Consider the following 25,958-nt stretch of genomic DNA (forward strand, 5'->3'; position numbering starts at 1 on the left):
AACAAACAAAATCCATATTGGGCAAGAAAGCTTCAGTAGGCCCCGAAGCTTTCTTCCTCTGCCTCTTCACCAAGGACATGCCAATGTGCAGGGCCAAAACCCTCCAAAAGACCCCAGCACAACACGGGGAAGGAAGGTGCTGGGCTTTCTTGTCAGATTCCTGCCTGGTGGGGCGCACAACCATTTGTGTCTCGGTACCCAGCAGTAATGCAAGGGAGAAAGCAGCAGGCCTCTATAGGGTGAAATTTAAGTTGGGTCAGTCGCAAAGATCATGGTTTCCAGTGGTTGCCCTTGTCCCTTGTGAGTGCTCTGACTCCTGGCTACACTAGTAGTTTCCGGTCCTCACTGATCAGCACACTCTTGGTGTCAGCCATTCAGCCTGTTTTCAGTCTATCTCACTGTCTGCCCAGCCAGCCCATTCATCAAGAGCTTCACATGAGGATCTTATAGCAGTCTATGTCAAAAGCCTGAGAGAAATCAACATAGACAATACGCTGTGGTCTTCCCTCATCTGCCAAACCAGATTATAGAGGTTTATCACTTTGTTTAAGCATGCCTTCCCCTTTGTGATCCATGCTGACATAAAGTGATTTGCCACACAGCGATCTACCCCTTTGCTAAAAGCAGTCTCACCCTTGCCCAATGCCCACCCCACTATTGCTAATGCCCCCCTGCCTCTAAGCTCTTTTGATGAAATTCATTTGACTGTCACCTCTTCAAGAGATTTAATGGGAAGGGCTGAACTTCTCCATCTCTCTGCTATCTTGAGACCACAGAGGGGTTTCACAAAAACACCCAAAGCCGTATGTGCACAGGTCTTGCTGAGAGCTAGCCTGGCCAGCCAAAAGCCAGAGCCACTGCCTTCAGCACCTCCCTTTTCACGCAAGCAGTTTGTGCCAGGAGCTTTGCTCCAGGTGTGGCTTTGACTTGCAGAATGAAGACAACATTGCCCAAGTCTGCTTCCACACTGGGAACACAGCTAGCAACATGCAGTACCAAGGAAACAAGAAACACCAGCATCCATTTGTTCTGTCTTTATTTACAGGGGAGAGGAGGCCAGCATTTTATCTTGAGAGCTGTCTTGGCTGCTTAAGCCCCAAGATGCCTCACCAGTTCTGCAGGGCTTTGGTCCCTCTTACCTATGTGTGGGAGGTACACCCACCCTGACAAAAGCCCTGGCAAGAAACTGACAAAAGCCCAGGAGAGCTTCCCACCACAAAGAGCCCGGGAGAGCTTCCCGTGTGCGCAGCTCTTGTCCCACCCACATGGTGGTGGTCCATGGGTGCAGGGGTGAGAAAGTTGAGTCCTGAGCCCATGGGGGCCTGCATGACCATGTCTGAACTGGGGTCATACAGGAGACCTACCAGAGGACACGTTTCAGTCCTCCTCAGAGCAGCAGGTCTGCAGTCAGGGACTCTCCCCTTGGGTCAGGACGCCATCCAGGGGAACTCCTTGAGGTTGAGAGCCCTCCCTTTTCATGTGAGTGATTGCGCATTTTGGATCATTGGCCATGAAGTTCAAGATTCAGTAGCATAGTGACGAATTCATGTGGCATTCCAAATCTTTAGTTAATGTTGGTAGAGCTTTAATTGAGTTTGAATAAATTTTATTCAGCTTCAATTTATCAGTTCTGTGACATTATGGCTGTACCTAGAATTGCCCAGTGCCAGCCCCTGGTTATGGCAAAGCTAGCATAAGGGGATAAAGGGCTGCCACGTGCCCCCATCACAGATCAAGAGGGAATGAGGTTGTCCCAGTAGAGGTCACGGCAGGGGTGTGTGTGCGGGTCGTGTTTCCTTTCTTGTTCTCTTGTTAAAAATCAAAGCTTATCTCAGCTCACATGGGGCTGGAGAGCAATGGAGCATCGAGCATCTAAGGTCTTAAGCTTTTAACCATGTAGAGCAAAAAGAATGCTCTGGAAAAGTTGGGAATCATCAGAGAAAGCAAGGTTAAGGGCCCCTGCTCCAGGCTTCACGGGATGCCTATGAAACTTTGTTTTCAATGGGGCAAGTCAGACCCAAAAGCATGGGCCAAAGGATCTTGCTGGCTGCCATCCTACGTCCCCTTCACTGGCTGCCACCAAGCCTCTGGCCCAGCCCTGCTGCCCCTTGCTCTCCAGGCATCCCATGACCTGCAGTCCAATCCCACCAGGCTCTCCTGGGCCACAAGTGCTGCAGCACTAGCAGGTTAGGGGAGACTAGGTCTCACCCTGTGCAAGGGAGGGCACTTCCTGGGCAAACCTGGGGATGACTGCAGGGACACTGTCCTCCAGCAGGACACAATGAAAAGGACACAGACTAGGTGACAGCATGCTTTGAAAAAGGGGAACAGAGAATTCCTGGGCATCCAAGTTCACGCAACCCAGCTGGGACCTGTGGATGTCCCATATGGGGATACTGGGCAGCTCAGGGACACGCTGCTGCCCCTGCTGAGACAGCCTGCTCAGCAGCTGCCTTTCATCACCTGTTGCCCCTTTCATTCAGAAGAGGCTGGTTCTCCCTTAACCATATCTTACAGACCCAAAATCCCCCATCTAGAGCAAAAACGTTCCCAGGGAGGAATGACAGACACACTTCTGACCTTCTGCAAGCCATCCTCCAGGCTTACAGTTGAACCCAGGGCTTAGCTAGGAGTCCCACCACACACGTGGCCAGCGAGCATCAGCGGGTGCCGTCCCTACCCAAGCCAAGCAGTGAGACTGCTAAGGACACAAGCTGCCATGTTCGTATGATCACATACCCAGCATCCCCTGCTAGGTCCTTGCTGAAAGCGTGACAGCTGACCCACACTGTGGCGGAAAGGGGTGTCAGACACAGAAAGGGATACTGTTAAAAGACAGAGACCTGGAGATGCAGAGACAGTCAGGGGAGGTATGACACATCATTCTCCCAGCTCGCAGTGGTATTGTGCAGTACTTGCCAGCCAAAACCAGGCTGCTCAGGCCTGAACAGCAACGGCTGGAGGAGGCAATGCCAGCCCAGTTGCAAAATCCATGCCATACTCAAGCCACCACAGGCCTGTCCCTTCCCCGGGGCAGACACCACTGCGATACTAAAGCAGTTGTTGTTCTTCCTTCCTTCACACGTTTGAGGTGAAGATCCTGACAGCAACATCTCCCACGACCCTTTTCCCAGTGCCCTCCCAGCAACACTCAGCCTGGTGAATACCTTATGGCAAGTAATTTTACATTATTCTGCATTTACACAAAAATAGAGCAATTCTATATTTATAGATATTTATAGCCAGTTCCGTGCTAGAGGAGTTGTTGAGCAAGGCCAGGAGCTGTGGACAGTCAGGCTCCCAAGTAGACAGCTGATTCTCAGTCAGCATTTCAAACATACAAAATTAAAGGCATTCATCTCCATCTGGTTTCTTAAATAGATAAGGGGGGAATGAATGAACAGTATGTACAGAGGGGCAGTGGCAGGGCCCAAGCGCCCTCTGCCCCAGCCTCACGCTGCCACTGCGGTCAGTGAGGCCGGCTGCTGGACTCTGAGGGCTGCCGCTGGCGGGGAGGAGTGTAGCCATTCAGGTAGCCGTTGCTCTGGCGTTTGCTGAGTCCTCCATTAAGAATGTCCTGGATGTGCTGCACAATGAGGTTTATGGCCACTGTGAGCAAAAAGGAGGGAAAGACATGAGGGAGAGATTGTGTTAGGGTCACTGCACATAAACTAAAGCCAGTCCAGAGATGATGACCATAATGTCTCCCCTGCTCCCATCCCCTCGTATTCCATGGTGGGGAGCTGCAACCCTGGCAGGAGGAGCTGCCCGCTGGGATTTCATCCCTCTGCCCTAGCTAAGCCCAGCACTCAAGCCAGCAACTGACTGTCCCAGTTGCACTCTTGCCTTGGGAGAAGCACATTTATTTTCCTTTGTGTGGGATGAACATGAACCAGGAGTTTGCCTGGAGGCACTGCATGTAGATGGGCACCCAGGCTTGATCAGAGGAGCAAAAACTTCCAGCCAGGAAGGAGCAAAGGCAGAGGCTCATCTCAGTCAGTGCATGTGTGGTAACAGCACTCTCTTGGGTGACAGTAACTTGAGTCACCTCTGTGGCAGGCTCCACTGCAACAGCACAGGCCAAAGCTGGTAGCCAGGACATAACAGCAGGCTCTGGGTCCGCTCACCTTCATTATCTGCTCCTCTGGGAATGATCACATCAGCATACTTCTTGGTCTGGGAGGAGAGAGAGCACTGTGTTATGGCGAAAGTGGAGAGCCACCAGGCTGTGGCGTTGCCCCTCCTTCCTGGGCCAGGTCCTTCCCCTCCCCTTGCCAAACCCAAACCTACTGGGAGGTATGTTACTGCTGATAACACATTTTGGATGCTTTTTTTTTTTGTCTTCTGCTCTGTGTTTTGAGGGCCATGCTTTGTGCCTTGACTCCATTTTCATGAGCTCATACAGACTGCACTAAGAGGTAGCAAGAGTCACCCTAACAAACCTGAAATAAAAAAAGCCTCATGATCACAGGACTCCAGCAGTTGATGCTTTTGGGAACAACCTCCCTGCTGAATCCAGCGAGACTTGGTGCAAGAGTTGACATGCCTGGGCACAGCCGTGTGGTCTGCTTGGGATGTGGGAAGAACGTTCTACCAGCAACGCTTGCAAAAAAAGTCTGATTCAGGACACCAGTTCTGACCTATCTTCACCTGTAGGTGCCAGTCCCAGTTTCCTCCCTTATTTGTGTCAGCTTTTACAGCTGACCAGTTCCTGACAGCCAAGCTCTACCACCAGTAAAGAAGTCAGCTCCATGGATGAAGAGTTCCATCTGACACCTCCAGGGGCTTCTAGCTATATCAAAAATCACCAGCACATGCTGGACCATTTCAGTGCTGGACCACCTGGCCCAAGGCTGGGTTAGGAGTCAGATAACAGAGCAACGGTGGAGGCTGAGCCTGCTCAACATCCGCATGCAACTGCTCTGCAGCTCAGTGCACCACCAGGTTAGAAGCAGGAACAGGCCACTGCAAAGCTGGTGGGAAGGGACAAAGCAGTTGTTTTCTACCCTGCTTGTCTCCTATTTCATCCTCCTACAGACTCTTCAACAGAAGAGACTGATGCAGCATCTGCTACTTTGCAAAGCTGCAGATTTACCTTGCTGGGGACTTGCAAGGAAGGGAGCCACCAAACTGGACCTGCCTTTCAGGAAAAGCCTCTCTGGGATTACCAGGAATTGGATGTTGGTTCCCAGAGCCACAACTGAGCGAGAGAGAGAAAAGGGTGCTGCTGAGGAGCCAGGAAAAGATCTTCTAACAAGCACACAGCAAATCAGCCCCTCTTACAGGAAAGGGCAGAGCTGGCCACCTAGACAGGCACAGAGATGCTCCTGAGGGTGACAGCCCAGGTTCCATTTTTGTCTATAGTGCTGGCCAGCAGTTCTCAGGCTGAAGAACTCTGCTCCTTCTTATTCTGCCTCCAGAAGAAGAAGAAAATCCTCACATAACTACCACATCTGCTTGAAAACCCTTGAGATCCAAGGCACAGGCTCCTCTGCACGAGAGCCAGGAGAGGTGTGCAATGCCTAGTCCTACAAACGTGCTATTCCACCTGCAAGTTCTGCAGGACTGCAGTGGTCTCCCACATGCAAAGTCCCTGTCTGCTAGGGAGCCTTGCCTCAGTTATCAGTTCCCAAAGTAGCTTCCTTTCTCCAGGCAGACCTTGCAACACTGGCCCAGAGCAAGGTCTGTATGCTCTACACCTTGGCCTCTCACCAGCCAGGAAATGCCACCTGCAAGGCCATATCTTGCAGCATAGAGCACAGGAAGAAGTGCCCTTGCTCTCCCAAGCATCCAGCCATCAAGAAGCCAGAAAGACTCCAGGGTGAAAAGGGCAGGCAGGACAGCCCAAAACAGGAGGCAGGCACAGCAGACACTGCCTGTGGTAGGGATCTCCCCTGGCTAGATGCAGCCAAGGATCTTCCCTCCTGGCTGTAATCTGCTGGGCTGCCTGGTGTTGGTTTATCAGACCCTGTGCAGGGAGGGGTTTATTTGCCATACAGGCCTTCACATAGGGGAGCTCACCAGGAAGACAGTGTCTGTATAAACAGTCCCCATCTCACCTTGTCTCAGCCAGCACTAGCACCCCTATTTTTGCCAGTGCCTGCAGGGAGGGATGAAGGTGAGACAGGCTGACCTGAGCTCTGGGACACAAAATGCTCCTGTCTGAAGAGCTGGGCATGATATAAGGCATTTTTGGCAGACTCCTGTGGGTGTCGCTCCCCTTACTTACTGGCAAACAGAACTCTTCGAAGGCAGGCTTGACGAAGGTGATGTACTGAGATAAGATCTGCTCGAGGTCTCTGCCCCGCTCACTGATGTCTCGTAGCACTGCAGGGAAGATGTAAGGCACAATCAGGAGACAAGACATGAATTACTCCATCCCCCTTCCCTTCAGTACAGTTTTTCGCCATCCACCCATGTATTTTGCCAGAGGTTTTTGTTCCTGGAAGCTGCTGCCCACATGTTCAAGCACACCTCATCCCTGCTATATGCTTCCAGGCTTTCCTGGGAGCCAAGGGCTGGCTGACCTGACTAAGGGCTTTTCTTGTCCTCCCTCTCTTCTCAGCTCTGCAAGCACATTTCAGCTGTAACCAGTGCTACCCCAGTCTTGACTGTTTCCAGCCTCACAGTCCCTGCAACCCTCCAATCACTCCTTTGGCCAAAAGGCATTTAGGGCCATTTCCCCCAGTTGATCCAGTACAGAGGTGCCCAAAGAATAAAAAAGCAGTGGAGTTCACCCATAAGGCACAGTTTAACTCAGGTGTGCAGAGTAAAACTCTCCCACCTACCCAGCTCTGCCAGGCCCCTTGTGCAGCTCCCAGCTGAGTAGGATGGGAAGGCAAAGCAGGCTCCCACAGCAAGAGGCTGGGGGTGGTGCTTGGAGGAAGCCAGGAGAGCAAGCTGGCCTCCTGCTTGTTCTGCCATTTGGGCCTTACACCCTGGTTGCATAAGGTATTTGGGCCATTGTCATCCCCAGTCTGAAGCCACTTCAGCATGAACAAGCGCCCCAGTTCAGGGGGAATTCAATCCATGGGTAGGAGCCAAAACTGCTGTGCTGTGGCAGAGCAGATGTCTCTTGGCTCTCCCCAGGGGCCTGGCTTCTCCCCAGCATGCCTGGCACTGGGTTTGGAGTAAGCCTTTCCCACATGCCAAGGCAGAGCCAAGCCACAGCACTACTAGCCTGTGTGACCTGCTCGGCAGCCATTGCCCATGTGCTTGCAGGGCCAGGACACTGCTGTTCTTCCAGTGCTGGTTTGGCACCATCCCCATGGGTCTGTTTGTCCTCAGCCAGCAGCTTTGCAGTGTGCTCTTTTGCAGCCCCAAGCGGGGGAGGTGATGGAGGGAAGAAAGGACCGGCAGCAGGATGCATGCCAGCTCCAGGAATGGCTCAGCTCAGCCCAGGCTGCTCTAGACAGCTCCTTGCCTTCTCCAAAGAGTGGGAGCAAGCCCCAGCTCAAACAATACAGAAAAACAGGCAAAGAAAATAAACTAGAAAGACTTTTGTTTCCCAGGTCCCACACCCTGTTTGTTGGCTGCTCTGAGGCAGGGAAGGAGCACAGTGAGGGCGTATTTACAGCACACCCAGCCTGGGATGGCATGCTGGAGGCCTGTGAACTGCACAGGGGGCGAGTGCCCAGGTTGCAGGGGCTAGTCCTGGCAGGCAAAGCTCTCCTGCCTGCTCCCAGGCAGACCACAGCAGGGCAAATCACCCCCCCACACAAACACAAGTCAAGCACCTACTGTCTTGTACCTGACCTCAAAGCAACAGGTCCCAGCAACCCAGGCTAAGACCACCCACCCTATCTGGAAATATCACCCTCTACTTGCAGGGCAGGCAAATGTCCCAAGGACAGATTGGCACCATGTAGAACCAGCAGGCAGACATTGCTCAAATCGGGCCCAAAACGTGTACAATGACTTATCTTTGTTTTACAGAAGCTGACTGAGGACAGGGCAGTGAAGTGACCTCAGCCAGAATCAGCTTTCCATGGCTCAGGCTGTTTGAGGCACCCGACAGACCTAGCCCCTTGTCCTACGGTAGCAGTGTTTTTCCTGGGAGAGGTGCAGAGATGGGGACAGTGCAAATTACATGTACAGAACCACAGCACTACTGATTAACCGAGCTGTCAGCTACACTTCCAGGAACCTCATCTGCTGCTGCCTAGTTGAAAAGCCCATTGCTCCAACTCTTCAGGACTTCAAAGAGAGCAAGATGACTCAGGGCCATGTCACAATGCAAGATCCTGACTTTTGCTACAAACTGCCTCCAGCTACATTCCAGGGATGTGATTATAGTTTCAGCACCTCACATGCAGGTTCTCCTTTTTCTGAAATGTTAGGGAGACACAGTAAACAGATTTACTGCTGCAATGGTCCTCCCAACTGCTGACAGCAAGCCAGGTCAATTCCCTACCAGGAGGCCAATGAGTTGCCCTAACTAGGAGATACCAGCACCTCAACCAGGCTAGATGCCCCTTTGCAAGGCTTTAGCAATTGATGGTGGGTGGGAGAAATACCTAAGAATGGCCTGGGCCCAGGTGGCTCAGGACCCTCTCCAACAGCTGCAGCACAACTGGGTTTACCTCTGTATTGTGGTCAGCAGCTGGATAGTCTCAGTTCTCAGATCTTAGATGGGATCTCAACCAGTTTTCACGCCCTGAGCTCACAGTTCTGTACCGAGTCCGAAGTGACTGTACCACACACTCCAGAGTATAGCTGGGATGCACACATGGTCATATTGCACTGCAAATGCACATGCAACACCTTGCCTTCAGACAGCTAATCCAGGGCACTGCCAAAATTGTTGTAACTTGAGATTTGAGTTGTATGTTACAGGAATTGCTACAGCAGGGCCCTCTTGTTGCTAGCCGGGCTGGGAGCAAGGGAGAGTTCATTGCAATACTAAACCCTATAACCTAACCCAAAGGGAGCAGGGGTGAAGATCATAATGAACAGACTTTTAAATCATTGTAACACATGATTTAAGCTGCATGTTATTGGAATTACTATAGCAGGAGGCACCTGAACCAATGGAGGACAAGCCTTAGAAGAAGCAGTGCAAGTGCAGCAAGTGACCCTACCTGAGCTGGCTTTGGTGCCCAGTAACTCCATGCAACACACCACCTCTCTTGTCCCAAGTGATCATCATAACAGATGGAGCCCAAAGTCATGGACTAAATGAACTCAATGGACATTTGCAGCTATTTTATAGGGGCGGTCCATAAACAAAGGGAATTATATCTGTGCATTATATCAGAGGATGCGAAGAGGTGTGGTGGGCAATGAGAATGCATTGGATAATGTGGGACCTGAGCGTGACATAAATGGTATGAAATAAGGGCTGGAGAATGCACTGGTTTTGGCTGGGATAGAGTTAATTTTCTTCAGAGTAGCTAGTATGAGGCTATGTTTTGGATTTGTGCTGAAAGCAGAGTTGATAACACAGGGATATTTTTGTTATTGCTGAGCAGTGCTTACACAGAGTCAAGGCCTTTTCTGCTTCTCACACCACCCCACCGCAAGTAGTCTAGGGGTGCATAAGAAGTTGGGAGGGAACACAGCCAGGACATCTGATCCCAACTGACCCAAGGGATACTCCATACCATATGACATCATGTTCACTCAGCATATAAAGCTAGGGAAGAAGGAGGAAGCTAGGGAGGAGGGCAGGGGGGGACAGGATGACAGATGACAGGACACGGCATTCAGAATGACAGCATTTGTCTTCCCAAGTAACCCAAGTGCGAAGGAGCACTCCTTTCCTGAGGATGGCTGAAAACCTGCCTGTTGGTGGGAATTAGTGAGTCAATTCCCTGGTTTGCTTTGCTTGCACACACAGCTTTTTACTTATTAAACTGTCTTTATCTCAGCCCATGAGTTTTCTCACTGTTACTCTTCCAGTTTTGCCCCTATCCTGCTGGGAAGGCAGAGATAGCAAGTGGCTGCATGATGCTTAGTTGCTGGCTGGAGTTAAACCACAGCAGTGTGCTACCCCGTGGCTGGGTGTGAACCCAAGTTCTTCTACAGCACAGTCTGCTTAAGGGATAAGGCTCACACTGCAGGATCTTGCAAATGTCTATCTCCTAACACATCGCCCTGCAATGACTGTGCTGTCACCTCCCTGGATGAGTCATGCAAGAATACTGGGCAGGGTCAAGAAGGATGCGTAAAAAGGAGCTTTTAATCAGCACTGATTACATCCCAGCAGCGGGCTGTGTATCTGTCTCACAGACAAGGGCAGGCAGGCGGAGGAGGAGGATGGAGCGAGGAGGTGGCTGGTCTCTTCTCTCAAGTAGCAAGTGATAGGACAAGAGGAAACAGCCTCAAGTTGTGCCAGGGGAGGTTTAGACTGGATATTAGGAAGAAATTCTTCACTGAAAGGGTAGTCAGGCATTGGAATAGGCTGCCCAGGGCAGTGGTGGAATCATCACCCCTGGAAGTGTTCAAAATGTGTTCAGGAGGCCATTAGTGACATGGTTTAGTGGTGGTCTTGCCAGTCCTGGGGTAACAATTGGACTTTATGATCTTAAAGGTCTTTTCCAACCTAGTTGATTCTATAATTCTAAGACCAGTTCTGTAGCAGAGTGGAACAGTCCCATGCACACAAGCAGTTCCAGGCTGACACATTTGAGACATGCTCCTCTCATCACAGCCTAGAGGTCTGGACCGGACCTCTCCTAAGTCACCTTCTGCATCCCCAGACACCCTATGGAGGCTGTTGGAGCCAGGCAGGGGCAGGGGCAGGGACAGTTCAGAGAGAATCAAATTCTGCCCCAAGAATCCCCAAATGCTTTCTTAGTCATCTAGGGAGACTCAGATGGCTACATCAGTGAGCCCACTCATAAAGGCTGCTTTGAACTGAACAGCATCTCGAGACACAGATCCTGCAGAGCTGGAGTCCCTCCTATGTCAACTGGCAACCCACAGACAAGCCAAGCTGGACATGGAGTGTCCTAGAGAGGGATATTCTGGTTTCTAGGGCTCTTTGCTCCCAAAGCCATCATCCCAGTGCCAAGTATCACAAAGAGGCTCCATGCTGCGCTGGCTGTGCTTGCACAGACTGAAAAACGAACAACTAGACTCCCTATTTGCATCATCATCCACAATGGACAACCTCACACCCAAATGCATCTTTGGAGCACATCCATACCCCAGGTCCTGAGCATATCTTTCAGGCACTGTCTTCTGACTGAACTGCTGAGATGCTCTGCCTTGCCCATTGCACTCCTCCCTGCTGGTATGTGCTGACTGTAGCTGCTATTCAGCCGATGACACAGAGCTAGTGCCACAGGGCCATACAAGGACACAGCATGCTCAGTAGTCACACTGCTACACATCAAAGGAGGAATCCCAGGCAAGGCAGCAAAAATCCCACTGAATCCTAAGAGAGATGGAGCAAGGCGTTCTCCACTGCCATAAGCTGCCCTACGTGATATTCTGCACCACGGAGGAAAAGTTCCGTGGCTCTTTGCTAGCAGCAGCACAGCTTTGTGCCAATTCCGGACCTGCTCTGGTCACTGTAACCTTCCTCTGCAACCAGCTGCCCAGATCAATTAAGTGACGTTTCTGTCTCTGCTCCACAAGGCATGTTTGGGCCTCACCTCTGCGGGACAGCCGGGTGTCTGCATCCGTGTCCACAAAAAGCTTCATGCGGAACAGATCCCGCACCTCCTGGCTGTAGAAGGCCAGGATGCCTTCGAAGAGCACCACGTCGGCAGGGTAGACAGTCACCGTCTCCTCTTTCCTAACAGGAGGAAGGAGAGTCAAAATATGCTGGTAGGGGGAAACAAGCCAAGAGAGGTGGGGGAAACAGCGGTGCTCCTAGACACTGCTCCAACCCTGGGACATCACCGCTGCACAAGGGGGACAACCAAGGAGAGGGCAGACCTACCCCACCGTGGTGAAGGGAATCCAAGGCATACGTACACTTCCTAGAAGGACAAACAGCAGAGCAGGACGCAGACCAGCCCTTGTCCCTCTATCCTGGCCAGCTGCTGCTTGCAAGCGCTATGTGCCAAGCCATAAAGCCCAGAAACACATAGGACTTGACCCTTGGGAAACTGCAAGAGCCAGCTCTGCTCCTCTGGCAGCCAGGTAGCACTCCCCTGACACCACAGCGCTTCTGTGGGAAACTTAGCAGAGTCACACGGTCCACGACCAATACAGGCATGCAAAAACAAGCTGAACACATGCAAGGGTAGAGTTACAGGAGCAAGAACTCTTGTTCTCCTCCTTTCCTGGCAGTGCCAGGCTGTTTGAGCCTGGAATACTTGTTAAAGCTACAAGTGGTTAGCTTTGTGGGGAGACAAACTGTGGGTGGAAGAAGAAAAGAGAGGCCATAAACCCCCTCCATTGACACCTATATGTTGCTGGATGCTACTGCATAGCTGCGCAGCTTTCTAGACCCTCAGACTGCACCTGTATCTGCCCTGGATCCTCTAACCAAGGGGTCTGGAGAAGTTAGGATTGAAACTCTGAGTTGGCACATTAGGTGCCTAACAGCGGGCGCAAGCAGAGGGGCAGGTGGTTTGGGCTGGCAGGACTGCGTGCTGTGCCACAGGGTGTTAGCAGCAGCACAGCAAGGCAGGAGCAGCTGTTGGACCTGGAGTGGGAGACAAAGTCATAGACAGGAATCTGGACCGTCTTCCCTTCAGTGATCTCTTTGAGCGTTTTCACGATCAGCTCGTTGTCAAAGGCATCTGAGGAGAGAGGAAACATTACCTGAGGCAGCTTTACAACCCCTCCCACCCAGCAGACACTGAGCATAGCCTAGCCAGAGCCACTGGCACTCCACACTGGGGACAGACAAATGCACAGACAAGGAAGAAAAGCCCTGCACATCCCCACGGGCGTAGCAAGGCCCAGCTCTCCCAGAGCCCCTGGGTATTCACCGTCAGTGCTTTGCACTAGTCTGGGATCTGGCCTGCAGAGATCAATACTGCCCTTGTATGGTGGTGCGGCTGCCCAGGCCCAGGAAGGCATCTCCTCCAGGGCTCCAGCCCTCAGAGAGACTGGAGCAGTGTTTCAGCCTTGAGTTGCTGGACAGAGCGAGCTCTGTTTGCTCAGTGCTCACTGTCTCTGGCCATTGTCCTCATGGGGATGCAGGGACAGCAGCTCTGGAATTTCCCCACCAAGCCCAGAGATGGTTCAAAGAGCCCCTGTTGTAGTAACAGGGCACAGCCCCCTCAGTGGAGGGGTTTGCAGAGCAGCTGCACAAGACTGTTCCCTCCCTGAAGGAGGGACACAGAGCTGCTGGCTCCAGGGGGCTGTGCCAGAGGCGATCTCCCTGGTCCCAACCCAGCTGCACCAGAAAGGTTTTCAAACTGATGGATGTTTTTGCAGGGAGAAGAGGAGCATCTCAAGGAGTTTTGAGGATTCACAACCTGCCCTTTCTCATCTCAAACACTCCACCCCACAGGCAGTTTCCTTCCCAGGAGAGACAGAGCTTGTACTGCAGGGGACACAGGTGGTCCCCAGCCACCCTGCCAGGGGTGAACCCAGCTCCACAACAGCTCAACTAAGTCTCCCACTCCTGCCCCCTGTGGAGGGTCCCAGTGTCCATGCAAGGCTCTTTGCTGGTGAAGCAAGGGGTCCCACTCCAGCCCTTGCCTCACACTGCATGGCAGAGCCACAGTGCTGTTCTCCATTCATTCACCTGGGTGGTCAAAATTGAACTGGCCTTTGAGCGCTTTGGATTTCTGCTCTGAGGTGAGGACCCGGTAGAAGCTGTCTTGGCTCACGATCACCACCTGCTTCTGGCGGTAGTCCACCTCATTCTGGCCCAGCAGCTGGACGATCTTGGAGCATACTGAGGACTGGGAAAAGAACAGCAAAGGAGGCAAGTCAGTGGCAAGTGGTGCCTCAGCCGTGCAGGGAGAACGTCCCCAGGTAACAGCCATTTCTGGGTGCATGAGGCACTGCTTGCTGGACCTCCAGCTGAGAATTTGTGGTCTCCTCAAAGGCACAGCCCAAAGCCACTGAGGGAAAAGTGCTCCAGAGGCATCAACATGGGGCCCTTCAGTGTCAAAGCAGCACTAAGTTTGCTCCCTGCCTCCCTCTCCTCCATCCCTACAGCCTGCCCACAGCTCCTGTTCTGGGCACAAATGGCAGCAGGAAACCAGTCAGCCACTGCCTGGGTTCTGCCGCACCCCTAGGGGCCCCATGGCCAGTCTCAGCCTGGCCAGCAGCTCCCCAGGGAGCAGAGCTGCGTGTGGCACCAGGGCTGAGCCTCCTCCCTGGGAGGCGGCCTCAGTATCTTGGTTCCTCCAGCACTGGTCCAGCCCAGAAACCCCACCACCGCATGGGCAGGGAGGGAGAGAGTCCTCAGAGAGGGAAAGCCAGATTGTTTTCACATGCTAAAGAAAGCTCAGGGTGAAAAGACACCAGAAAGAGAGCTGTGGGACTATATCACGGATCTCTGCCACAGCTGTCAGGGCTGGGAGGCGCAGCCTCGAGCATATCCCAGTGCCTCTTGGCACAATGAGACTAAGGACACTGCAGAGCCATGTGGCTCTGGCTGCCAGTGCAAGATCCCCAGGAGCACTGCTGGCACAGGGATTGGCACCTCCCATATCACATGGAGCAGGCTGGGTGCTGGTGGCCTGGCATCAACACTCTGCTGGCACTTGCAGCAGGCACAAGCTGAGGGTCATGCTGGACCCCACCACAGCGACAAGAATAAGAGCACAGCTTGGGGGACAAATCCCAAAGCCCACTTCAGTCCCTTCTCCTTAGTCATACGAGTCCTTGGCCACTGTGCAACACAGCAGTGTTGACTGCATCACCAACTGGCAGCCGGTACGCCTGCCCTGGCCAGCGAGACCTGCCTGTGGGAGCCCTCTGTGTCAGCCCCACTCCTGCCCAACAGCATCCACTGTCTGGGGACAAGTGGGTGGTCCTCTTGCCAAACTGAGCTGCTTCACCTCATGCGAATTGTACTTGCTGCAGATGCCCAGTTGAGAAGCTCCTGGTCTCGATCATCACAAATACTCTCTGCTGAGCCCTTTGATTTGCAAAGAGAAGTTTGCTTGCCCCAGCCTGCTGTTGGCTCCTTCTGTGCTCACACTTCCCTGCTGGCTCAACCATCTGCTTTTTTACCTGGCTGACAACCTCCAGATTAACAACCTTCAGCAGAGCTGAAGACAGCAGCGGTGAGAGGGAACAGGGAGAAGAATGCATGTCTGGCAGAGGAGGTCACCCCAGCAAGCAGAGGGCAAGGCTGTTTGCCTGAGAAGCTGGAAGATTTGACGGCATTGTTGTCCCTAGAGACTGTCTCTTCTCCTTCAGGCCAGGCTGACCTGACTTGGCTGTGACCGCTGTGCTGTGAGTCAGCCCCAGCCTGGCTGGAGAGCCTCCACACACAGCACTGCTGCAGAGTGAACCAGCTCAGGCTGCCCGGCAGCAGTCCTTGTGGCCCTGGGCACAAATTCGGGTTTCAGGTCAGGGACAGGGTCTCCCGAGCATCCCACCTTCTTTTCCTGCCTCTCGCAGCTGGCAAGTTGTGCTTCCTGAGCCACGTCAGGAAGCCCTGCCCTGCAGCAAACTGCTACCACCCAGAACAAAGCACTGCAAGTCAGTGCCAGTCACTCGGCCTTCGGCATGCGCAGACACAAAGCCAGGGCCCATTCTCCGTTTCCTCTGTTTTCCCACTCCCCACATCCTTCTCCAGGCTGCATCAGCCCTATTGCTTATCCAGCTGTATCCCATAGGTTTCACAAAAACAGGGAACAGGGCGTGCACAGTGCCTCTCCTCCACTTTTCCTCCCTGCTCTGTCCTCCAGACACTGCTGCCTTCCGATGCTGCCTGTGCAGCAGGGAGATGCAGTGCAGCAGGGTTCAGCCTTGGCCACAGCTGCTGACACCAAATTTCCCATACCCATTGTAATAAACCACCTCCCAGCACAGCCACCCAGATAGATCCCCAGCCTGTAGATCAGCAGGCTCCGTCTGTATGTGTACCAGAAATCGCTTTCCCCAGCCCAGGAGAAGGAGCAGGGCCCCTTTACTTTGGATCAGTGAAAGTAAAACGCTAGTTGCACACTCACTCTCCCCTTGGACTTCGGCATGCAGATGGACCATAAAATCATTTGAGGGCATCAGACAGTTCCTGTCAGTCTTTCTTCTGCCTTATGCACACTAATCTCTGGACTACTGATCCTGGAAAGTAGGGTGGGGAGGGAAGTCCCCATCAGCTCTGAAAAATCACCCTCCTGTTCCATACCCCACAACTTAAGACACCTAGTGGTGAGAAAAACCCAAGGAGAAAGTAGTCCCCAGCTGCTGGAGATAGGAGTACATCCTCCCACTGGGGCCCAGGACCAGGACTGGAGCATGTCCTGGTTGCATTTACCATTCAGTGCTCTGTGGTGGCAAGTGCCTCCTACAAAAGCATCCAGGCAGATGCTATGGGCCCTTCCGTTCTCTCTGGTGGTCTTTGGCGACCTATCAGAAGCAGTGGAGAAAGACAATCACAAGGACATCCCACTCTCAGGACTGAGCGCAGGTTCATTGTACTGTGTTGCCCAGCTAGACAGGGATGACACCTCTGGGCTCTGGGAAGCAGCACATGTCACCTTGGTCCCACACAAGGTGTGGGCCAGGGCACTAAGTGCAGCAGAACATAGGAACAGTGGGGGACATGGCATGTTCCTTCAACCCAAGGGCTGTGTTAAGCTTGCTTCAGTGGGGCAGCAAACCTCAGCAAGATCTATATGAAGAAGGTGGTTTTTGCTTTCCTCGCAATCATTTGTGATGGAAACAAGAATGGTTCATGGGGGCCATTCCTTGATGCAAGTCTGAATACCTCCTACAGCTGGACAGGCATCTTTTCCCCTTGGTTGATAAACACCCTATGTTAAGGAGGAAATAAAACCAGAAACACAGAGGTTACAAATTCCCCTATACAGTGGGAACGAAACTTCCCAGTCTTAGGAAGCATCCCTCCAAATGAATAATGTGTGTCCCCTGCTTAAACACCCTCCTCCAAAACCAGTAATGTATACATACATGTGATTGATGTTAATCAGAAGTGTGAAAAATCCACTAATAACTGGAAATGATAGCAGTTATGCTCTGGGGAGGCCTTAAGATGCCCTAAAAGACCAAGACATGACTGTGAAGTAACGTGCCAGGGTGCAACCAGCCTCGCTCAGCCCTCTCCCCAGATCTACACTGCGTACACCTCACCATGATCCGAAGTGAACATCAAAGGTGATTCGGCCGCAGTGCACTCCCAGCAACAGGATGCTTTCTTAAGCAAAAGCCTTCCCCTCCTCCAGAACTTATTTAAAACTAAATATAGACAGAACACAACAACTCCCAAGCCTCCATGGTTGCCAAGCGGACCTTCCCCATGTCAGCGACATAAAACCAATGCAGGACTTCCCAAGCATGCAGGCAGGCAGCCTTGGCCACTCTGCCATCATTCATTACTTTCCACACACTGCACTGAGGGGAAACTCGGCTCCAGGTTTAAGCCAACTGGCTGCAACCCACTGAGCTGCACTCCCCCAGGCTTTGCACTTGAGCTGCTCCCTGGGAAAACTGCAAACCAACCCACACCACACACAGATGGTTGAGAGGGAGGTATCTACACATCACAGCGCAAGAAGCGAGCTCAGAGATGTTATTCCTGGGCAGAAGCAGCTGCAGCTCCTCTTGCAAGATTCCTCCTCTGAACCAAGCACACAAATAACTAGTGTTGAAGGAAGAAGTACAGCTTTATTCTGCTGGGAAGACACAGAGGGCACCTGGGGAAGAACTCCAGCATATTTTCCCAGAAGGAGAGAAGTGGTGCACAGGGGAAGAAACTCTACAGATGGTTATTTCGAGCTCTACCCCTGACATTTATTTCAAATATATTAATTACATTACATATTTAATTCACATTTATCATGCCCTATAGCTGGCTGCTCAGATATTCTTCAGGAGTTGACTAATTTCCCACGCAGATTATCCCACAATCCCTCTTGAGTAGTTCTTATCAGCCAGAGAATTAGGACTTCAGATGGGTATTAGAGAGAAAGCTGATGGACAATGCTACAGGTAACCATCACGGGAAGGCATCAGGCAGGACACAGCTGATGTTTGCAGCCCCAGGTTTGCTGCAGCAGATAGGGCAGTATCGGTATTTCTGCCCTGGCTGGCAAGGCCTGACCTGGGCTAAGAAGGATCCGTATGCCTCATGCATATGAATACACTAAAACCTACTTGCTCTGAGCAGTCCATCTATCCCCAGGGAGCCTGGCACTGCAGAAGGATGTCTACACCAAGTTGCTCACTAGGGTCCCACTACAGCAGCAGGGAGGACCCCCCATCCTCCCTATGCCAGATAAAGTGATTCCAACCCTAAAGGAATACTGAAGCTGCCAGTCCCCCCAAGAGCAAGTAAAGGGAGAAAAGCTGTGCCAGAAGAAAGACCTACCAGGAGAGGCATGTGCTGTGCTCCAGTGTGGAAGAAAGAGAGGCATTGCCCCTTGGCCCACAACAAATGCTACAGCCGAGAGCAAGGATAGACTGCAGCAGTCATATCCCCCCTCTCATCAGGGAGAGAAGCCCAGAAGTTATGTCAAGGGACACCACTTAGGATTTGCATGTCAGCAGGCTTGGCAGGGGCTGTCATCAGCTCTGCACCCACATGAGCCCAGTTGAGGTGTCCTCATCACATGCTTGTAGATAAAACAGTCTCCAGTTTTGGGATCTGACAGGATTTTCCCTAAGATCACACGAGAGGCCACTGGGATTACTTGCTGCATTTCTCTGATGTCCCCGGTAGCATGGTTCCCTTTTCAGAAATCACAGGGGACTTTCACTCAATTGGGTCCCTGAAATCAGGAGCCATGGTAGTGCTGCCCTTCTCTCCAGCTTATCTCCTGCAGCGCAGTAGTTATGGATTTTGGTCTCTTCTTGTAAGGTTATGTTAATTATAGAGTATTAGGAAGTACTTGGTGGACTGGGGTGGCACACAGAATAGATACCAAATTAGGAAGGGTCACAGAGCATCTATTAAATGTCTGCCTGGAACTCTAGAGAGCTGGTTCATGACCCATACAATCCTTTCCAGTCCTAATGGAGCACATCTGCATGGCAGCACTGGGACTGGAAACTTGCTGTTCTTGTACCAAAAACCTGGGCCTCCACCCAGAGCTTTCACAGGCAGGTTCACCATTCTTGCCTTTCCCTTTGTGAGCCACAAGCCAACCAGTCTAGGACTGGGATAGCCAGGTTTCTGTTCACTCACCCTGGGACACTGTGCATGTGATCAGCAGTCCTGGGCTGGAGCATAAACAGGCACACAAACACTGAGGATCTGAACACAGATTATGCACAGGGAAATAAAAAAAAACCCTAACACGATCCCTCCCAATCCACTGGATTTAGACACAGGACATTTTTCTGGAGCCTCTGCTGCAAACTCTATAGCCTTGAGCAGGCCAAGTCCACAGGACTATGCTAAGCAGGCTCCATAATAAACTTACGCATATTCATTTGGTAATGGGAAAGGGATGACCCATCAAAATGTCCTGTGTATCAATCTGATCAAGGGCTGGCACAGAATAATGTTCTACTAAAAAGTTTGACAAGTCTCTAGCACACATTGACACCAGTGTTTAACAAGTCAGACCTTGTGATGCAGGGCTCCTGCCAGCCACAGAACAAACGTCACCAGGAAATGGTGCTGAACTGACACAGGACTGCTACAATCCTTGCTAGTCCCCCTCCCGTGGCTCCCCCTGTGTCACTGCAGGGTCTCCCTTAGGCTTCTTTGCCTGGCATCGAGGTGGTGACGATGTGGCAGGGACACCCAGGCTTCTGGGGGGGACTTCAGCCCTTGCTAGTATAAGGGATTGAACTCTGTCATGCAAGAAGCCCCATGTGGAGAGGGAACTGCCTCATGCCGGTATGTACTGCAGCTGGGGCCACTGCTTCTCTGGGGACCAACACCCTGGCTGTCCCACCCTGGCTGGGTGATATCAGCCTTCCAACTCAGTCATCTAGGCAGCCAGCTCAGACTCAAACAGCATTTTAGGTGTTTAAAGCAAAAGTGCCTAATGGATTAACGGTGAAGAATACACCTGGCTGAACACATGCTGCAATTTTGATGCTCTGCAGTCTGAAAACTCTCAGGCTGCATGTTCAAACAGGCATTTCCAACTTTAAGCTCTAACGCAGGATCCAAATGATGCAGCCACAGGGCCACAGTGGCACCAATATTCAGCCCTCACTAGTTTGAGGGTTGGGTAGCCAACAAAAGCATTTGCAAATCTGTGTTTTCTTAGAAATTCCTGACGGAAGGTAGCAATCAGCACCTTGCTTTGCACATGGGGACAAGCCATTAATGCTTTAGCCTGAATTTGAAGAGCTCTCCCCACCTCTGCATCCACCCCATCACCATATGTTTCCACTGCCACTCCAGCACTGCCAGGAGAGCTGCAAGGTCCCAGAAGCTAAGCTGAAGTGAGGACACGTGAAGAGCCTAAGAAGGTATCCCAACTCTTTACAGGACATCTCAGTAGTCAGTTTGCTGACTTTTCCTCCAGCCCGCAGCCTGGCTGCCTGCCTTGCATGCTGCAGTCTTTGGTAGTCAGGAGTCTCTTGTGGGAGGAAGGGAAGAAGGTGTTAGCACAAAGACCATGAGTATAAGAAGAAAACAAGAACTTTAGCAGATCACTTGAAAGCACACAGGATGAAAGAAAATGCTACAATCAACCTTGGGAATCCCTCTAAGAAAATTAGGCAGTTGCAGTTCTCTCTGGCTTTGGCTCAGGAGGGGGTCTTAATGCCATGTCATCTCCTCCACATCAGGAGACTGCAGCAAGCTTTGCCTGAGTTGCACAGTGCTTATATTTCAGGGGACAGGGGGAGAAATGCTGCCTCCCAGCACGCTTTTGTGAAGAGACTGTTCCAGCTGAGCAGACACAAAACAGCCACCATGCAGCTGAGACTGCCCTCATAGAGGCTGCAGCATCACAGCCTTCCCAGGACCTCTGTGGCTCCCCAGTTTTGCTCCCAATAGAGTCCAGCTTCCTTTTAAGAGCCAAAAAACAGGACAGCACTTAGGTTTCTACCTCCTATTTGGTACCAAAAGTTGCTCAAGCCTCTTTTGCTCACTTGGGAACAGCAGTCAGCCTTTGGATTTGAGTTGTCACCAATATGGCTTTAAGAAATACCAGGCAAACACTTCCCCCAGGTCTTCAGGGAATGATGGCCACTTTGGATGCCAGCTTCCCCAGAGCACCATGCGACACAAGTTGTGACAAGCTACAAACAGAATCCCTTCCTTCCACAGCCTGACTGTGCTGGTATGTTGAGAAGGATGGGGGAGGACTGTGGAGCGTTTTCCCCACCTTAGACTCAAAAGCAGCAGTGGGAGGAGGTGGGGGGACCATGGAAGGCAAATGCCCTCCGTTATCTTCTGGCTGGTGTGCTGCCAAAGGGGTGTGTTATGACAACAACTCTCAATTGGCGTGAAGGTGAGTCGGATGGATTTGCCACTTTCCTAGTGGGAAAGGTGCCTGCTTTGCTTCCCTCAAGGAGCATTTTGTTCTCACCCAGAGCCAGCATACTGGCATGGCAGCTCCTGGACTAGATTTTAGCTGCAGGGAAGCCCTTAGCTCAGCAAACCACACCAGCCCGGCCACTGCTTTCCCAGAGTGTGCTGTGCACTCGGCATCACCCAGCACCCGGCATTGTCACTAGCCAGTGGTGGGACAACCCCAGTGCACCCCTGCCTTGCAGCTGCATCAAGTGTGAATTTGAAGGTCTGTGTGCACAAGCCCCAGGTTATTTCTTCCCGTTACTTCTCCTCAAGCCAGTTTTTTTTTTGAGGGGGGTGTGTGGTGGGGTGTTGGTGGTTTTTTTTCCCCCCAGCATATTTCTTGCAGTCTTTTCCCACAAATTTTGCACTGATCTGCTGGATTCCCTTCAACTGGCAGCACTGCACAGAGGTTTTAGCAGGCACCAGTCACTGGGTGGGGGGGGGGGAAACACACGCAAATCAAAGCTGAGAGACAGGAAAAGCCAGTTACTACATCACCCTTGCTAAAAGAACCATTTGCCTATTTTTTTTTACTAAGGCAGCCTGCTGCTACTAAGTATTTTCACTTTGAAGTTGAGAACAACTGTGGCATATTGTACTGTAATCACTGCTTTTACCTTATGGGCCAGAGACACAGCGCTCAGAGACATAACAGTTCAGCAGCGCCAGACACGATGTTATTGGGACAGCTACAGAGGCAGACCCACGCATCAGAGAACAGACAAACCCAGCATGTTTGAATCACCAGGAGCTGTAGTGCAGGAACAATCCAGCTTTGGTTCCCAGTGGAGGAGATTGCGTCCTCTTTCACCATCCCTCCCCTGTTATATCTGGATTTTTCTCCCTTGCAGTAGAGCAACAGCAGTCCAAGAATCAACTGGGTATTGAGAGACAGATTCCTAAAACACTATTATGGACTGAGGTGCAGTTGTTGGGTTATGCCATCCTTCAAGAGAAAAAGGGGCCCCCCTCCAAATACAACTCAACCTAAAGATATAAGGCTGTCTTCCTCCTGTGACAGCTCACATTCAGTTTCCTTAGCAAGAAATATTTCAAAGGTATTGCTACTTCCAAATTTATTCACGGTCTCTGAAATGCCTCTTAAAAATGCAGGTAGAGTGTCTGTGCTGCCCTGCATAGGGGCTGATTAGCTGGGGGGAGGGGGGGGGCGCGGAAATCATATCAGGATCAAAAGCAACCTACCTCAGGTTAAACAAATACAGAAAAATCCAGTGCGTGAAATAACAGAAAAAAGAAATTAAAAATATTAAAAGGAAATAAAAGCCGTGAGGCTGCCGGAGGTACCCAGCGCTGCAGTTTGGGTGCAGCAGCCCTCCAGAGAAAGCCCGCATCACCCTGGCCGCAGCGGCTCGCCCTGTCCCCACCGCCCCGCTCCCACCTGCCGCGGTCAAGGACCATCCCCTCCCGGGCGCAGCCAGGAGGTCATTCTGCCGCTGTGAGTCAGCATTTACTGCGGATTTTCCACTCCTGCTACCCCGAAATTAGCTAGCAAAGGGCACCCCCATGCACGACCGACACCATTAAAGAAGAAATTAATTGACTGCATGGCACCCAACGCGCCCTGCGGGTCTGCCGCGGTGCGAGCGACCCTCGAGGACACTGCGAGTGAAGGGGTGACGGAGAGGAAGCGCTGGTTAAAGCCACAGACGGGGGGATTCTGCAGCGGGGGCACCTCCATCCCGGCCGGGCCGGGGCCGCGCACGCCCCGCGCAGCCCCCAGCCCTGCCCGCCGAACTCCAGCAGCGCCCGGGAGCAGAGCCCCGGCCGGGGGGTCAACGTCTGCACCAACACCACCACCCCTCCCTCCCCTCCCCTCCACGTGCACCCGAGGCTACCGCACCGCCGCCCGGCCAGACGCCTCGGCGGCCCTGCTCCCTCCGCCGGCTCGTCCTTCCCCAGGCCGCAGCATGCGCCGCCAGAGCGGCGAGCACGCCCGGTCCTGCCGCCTTCCCCAGCACAGCACGGCCCGGCCCGGCCCAGCCTGGCAGGTCTCGGGGCAGCTCACGTGGCGGAGCGGCCGCTCGGACCCGCCGCGCTGCCATGTGGCCGCCGCGCCCGGCGGGGGGAGGCTGCGCCGCAGGGATCCCTCTCCTTCCCCCCGGGGCTCCTCAGGAGCCCGCCGCGAAGCCCCGCACCTTGCCGCTGGCTGTGCCACCGCTGACCCCAATGAGGAAGGGCTCGCCGCCGCTGGGCTGCCCGTGCTCCTCCAGCCTCTGCTCGCTGTCCCCCGCCATCCTCCCCTGCTAGTAGCAACAACGCCACCTCCTCCGCCTTCACTCCCCGTGCGGGGCTGGATTTATCTGATGAGTCAAGGGCCTTCCTCCCCGCCTGGTTCACATCCCGGCGCTGCGGCGCCCTGCCAGGTGCCTGCCGCAGCTGCACATGCTCCGGCCCAGCCTGCTGGCGGTAGACACGACACGGCACAATACCGTACAGTACAGCTCGGTGGCCACATGGCTCCGCACCTCGCCACCGCCCTCCTCCGCCCGGGGACAAAGGCGGTGCGGCCGCCCGATTCACTGGCCCTTGTTCCCTCTCACTGCCGGCTTGGCTTGCCCCTTCGCCCGATGCGTCCTGCTGCCCACTCACCATCAGCTTCCAGTGAGCGCTGGGACCACACCAAAGTGGCCCCTGGCAGGACCCCCATTATATGTCCACCCTCCGGATTCTCCCATCCCACCTGGGCCCTGGTCCTGTGAGCACTTAGGAATGCTTATTAACGACTCAAACCAAGAATAAAAATTATGCTTATGTCTTTGGCAAATGGGACCCATCTTGGAGAAGCTGCCAATGCTCTGGAGGCCAGGATTCAAAGTCAAATGCTCTAGATGAAACAGAAAAAGGCTCAACAAAATGAAGGGTGCGAGTCCATATGGGCAAGTGGGACATACTGTAGTTAGGTAGGAGTAATCATCTGTGAAAATGCAAGATGGGAACCTGCTGGCTAGCCAGCCCTTTTACAGATAAAGATCTGGGAGTACAGTGGATCAAAGAGTCAATGCCGTGCTGCTGTGAAAAAGGCAAACATCCCACAGGAACATGTAAATGTAGGCAGGGACCACGTTTTGAGAAAGGTGAGGCCTGATGGGACAGACCAGTGGGGTCTTGGGAACAGCTTAGGGTTTGACTTTGCAGAAGGACCACAGGAACTCTGCATGTCCAGTCTGGGGAAGAGACGGCTGCGGGTACATGACATCTGTTTCCAAATACATAAAAGGCTGCCACATACAGGAAGGGAATAAGTTTCTGTTACCCATGGGGACTTGAACAAAATGTTGCCACCTCAAATTGCAACAAGGGTAATTCAAGATAGACATTCAGGCACATTTTTCAGGTATGGGAATGGTTGAGTCCTGGAATAAGTTTTTGAGGAAGAGTAAGGACTCCACTAAGAGGCACTAGGCAAACTTCCTGAATAGAAAGTTTTTAGTAGAGTTGATCCTGCACTGGGGCAGGAGGTGGTCTAAGCCAATACCCTAATGTTCCTCCCAGCCCGTTCATAGGATCATCAGTTTCAGTGAGGTTTTTAACTTCCCACTTTAATACGGTGAAACAGGTGTGGAAATGTTTGTCAGACAGTGCCACATCCTAGCCCTTATCACGCAGGATGTGAGAGAGCATCTCCAGGGAAGGTGTGACCCCTCTCTGTCCACTGCTCCCAATTCCCCTCCAACTGTGCCCCTGAGGACTGCAGCTTGTGGCATGGGAGCATGGCACTGCGTGCGGCTGGTGCCAGGGGAGGAAGTGCTTTACGTGGACAAGAACTTCCTGCAGGGATGAATTCCAGTGGATTCCCACGACTCCATGCCAGTTTCCAAGCGCTGACCATGGGCACAGCTCCTGTGCACACCACTGCGTACAGAAGCTATTCACAGCTCTTCTTTCTTACCCCTACAGCAACAAACCCATGTCTGAATGGCAAAACCCCCTCAGTGCCTGTTGACCTCCAGGTTACTTGGTTCTCCTCATGCCTACGCTCGCTGCTGCCAGCCTCTCTGCTGCCCTGCTTGGAGACAAGATCAAAACCTCTGCTGTGCTGAAGCTGTTTCAGACTGTGCTGTCCATCCAGTCTCAGAGCTGAGCATCTTTGTAGGATGCCCATCATGGCATTTCATTTCCAGTTCCCCTTCTAAACCAGACACTTCACACCTGGCAGGAGCAGACACACTCGTATAGGGAAGGATAAGTAATGCCTCTTGATGGGCCCTCAAGGGGTACAGTCAAGGCTTATTTATACAGAACACAAGGAGAATTTGCAAAGATCGGATTAGCATCTCTTTCAAAACCAGGCCAGGGCTGTAAACTGGAAAGGAATCAAATCCAAGTCCCAGTTAGTTTTAGGTGGCATCTTTCCTCAAATCTTACTTGAGAATTTTACACTCTTCTTCCTAGCTGCCAGTCA

At 52.4% G+C, this 25,958-nt stretch overlaps 1 protein-coding gene across 3 annotated transcripts; it reads right to left on the reverse strand.

Moving 5' to 3' along the window:
- Window positions 1-1,019: 1,019 nt before the first annotated feature.
- Window positions 1,020-23,995, reverse strand: UCK2 (uridine-cytidine kinase 2). Of its 3 annotated transcripts, none has more exons than XM_030495491.1 (7): window positions 23,692-23,995; window positions 13,655-13,814; window positions 12,602-12,698; window positions 11,601-11,743; window positions 6,230-6,327; window positions 4,128-4,176; window positions 1,020-3,609 (listed from the first exon to the last, which is right to left on the reverse strand). In XM_030495491.1, the coding sequence occupies exons 1-7, from the start codon at window positions 23,788-23,790 to the stop codon at window positions 3,470-3,472; spliced, it is 786 nt and encodes a 261-aa protein (XP_030351351.1). In that variant the 5' UTR covers window positions 23,791-23,995; the 3' UTR covers window positions 1,020-3,469. The 3 variants fall into 3 exon arrangements, with proteins under 3 accessions (XP_030351351.1, XP_030351349.1, XP_030351352.1); XM_030495489.1 differs by lacking the exon at window positions 23,692-23,995 and adding an exon at window positions 23,392-23,615; XM_030495492.1 differs by lacking the exon at window positions 23,692-23,995 and adding an exon at window positions 16,349-16,371.
- Between the last annotated feature and the right edge of the window lie 1,963 nt (window positions 23,996-25,958).

Source organism: Strigops habroptila, chromosome 8, assembly GCF_004027225.2.
Source record: "Strigops habroptila isolate Jane chromosome 8, bStrHab1.2.pri, whole genome shotgun sequence".
Classification (NCBI taxonomy): domain Eukaryota; kingdom Metazoa; phylum Chordata; class Aves; order Psittaciformes; family Psittacidae; genus Strigops; species Strigops habroptila.

Bases quoted from the DNA above. Each gene is read 5' to 3' on its own strand.
- UCK2 (XM_030495489.1), bottom strand. From the start codon at position 23,598: ATGGCAGCGCGGCGGGTCCGAGCGGCCGCTCCGCCACGTGAGCTGCCC. The intron at 6,328-11,600 runs GTGAGGCCCAAA...TCTTCCCTGCAG, and splicing joins CACCCGGCTGTCCCGCAGAG to TGCTACGAGACATCAGTGAG. The intron at 4,177-6,229 runs GTAAGTAAGGGG...CTCTCCTCCCAG, and splicing joins TCGAAGAGTTCTGTTTGCCA to ACCAAGAAGTATGCTGATGT.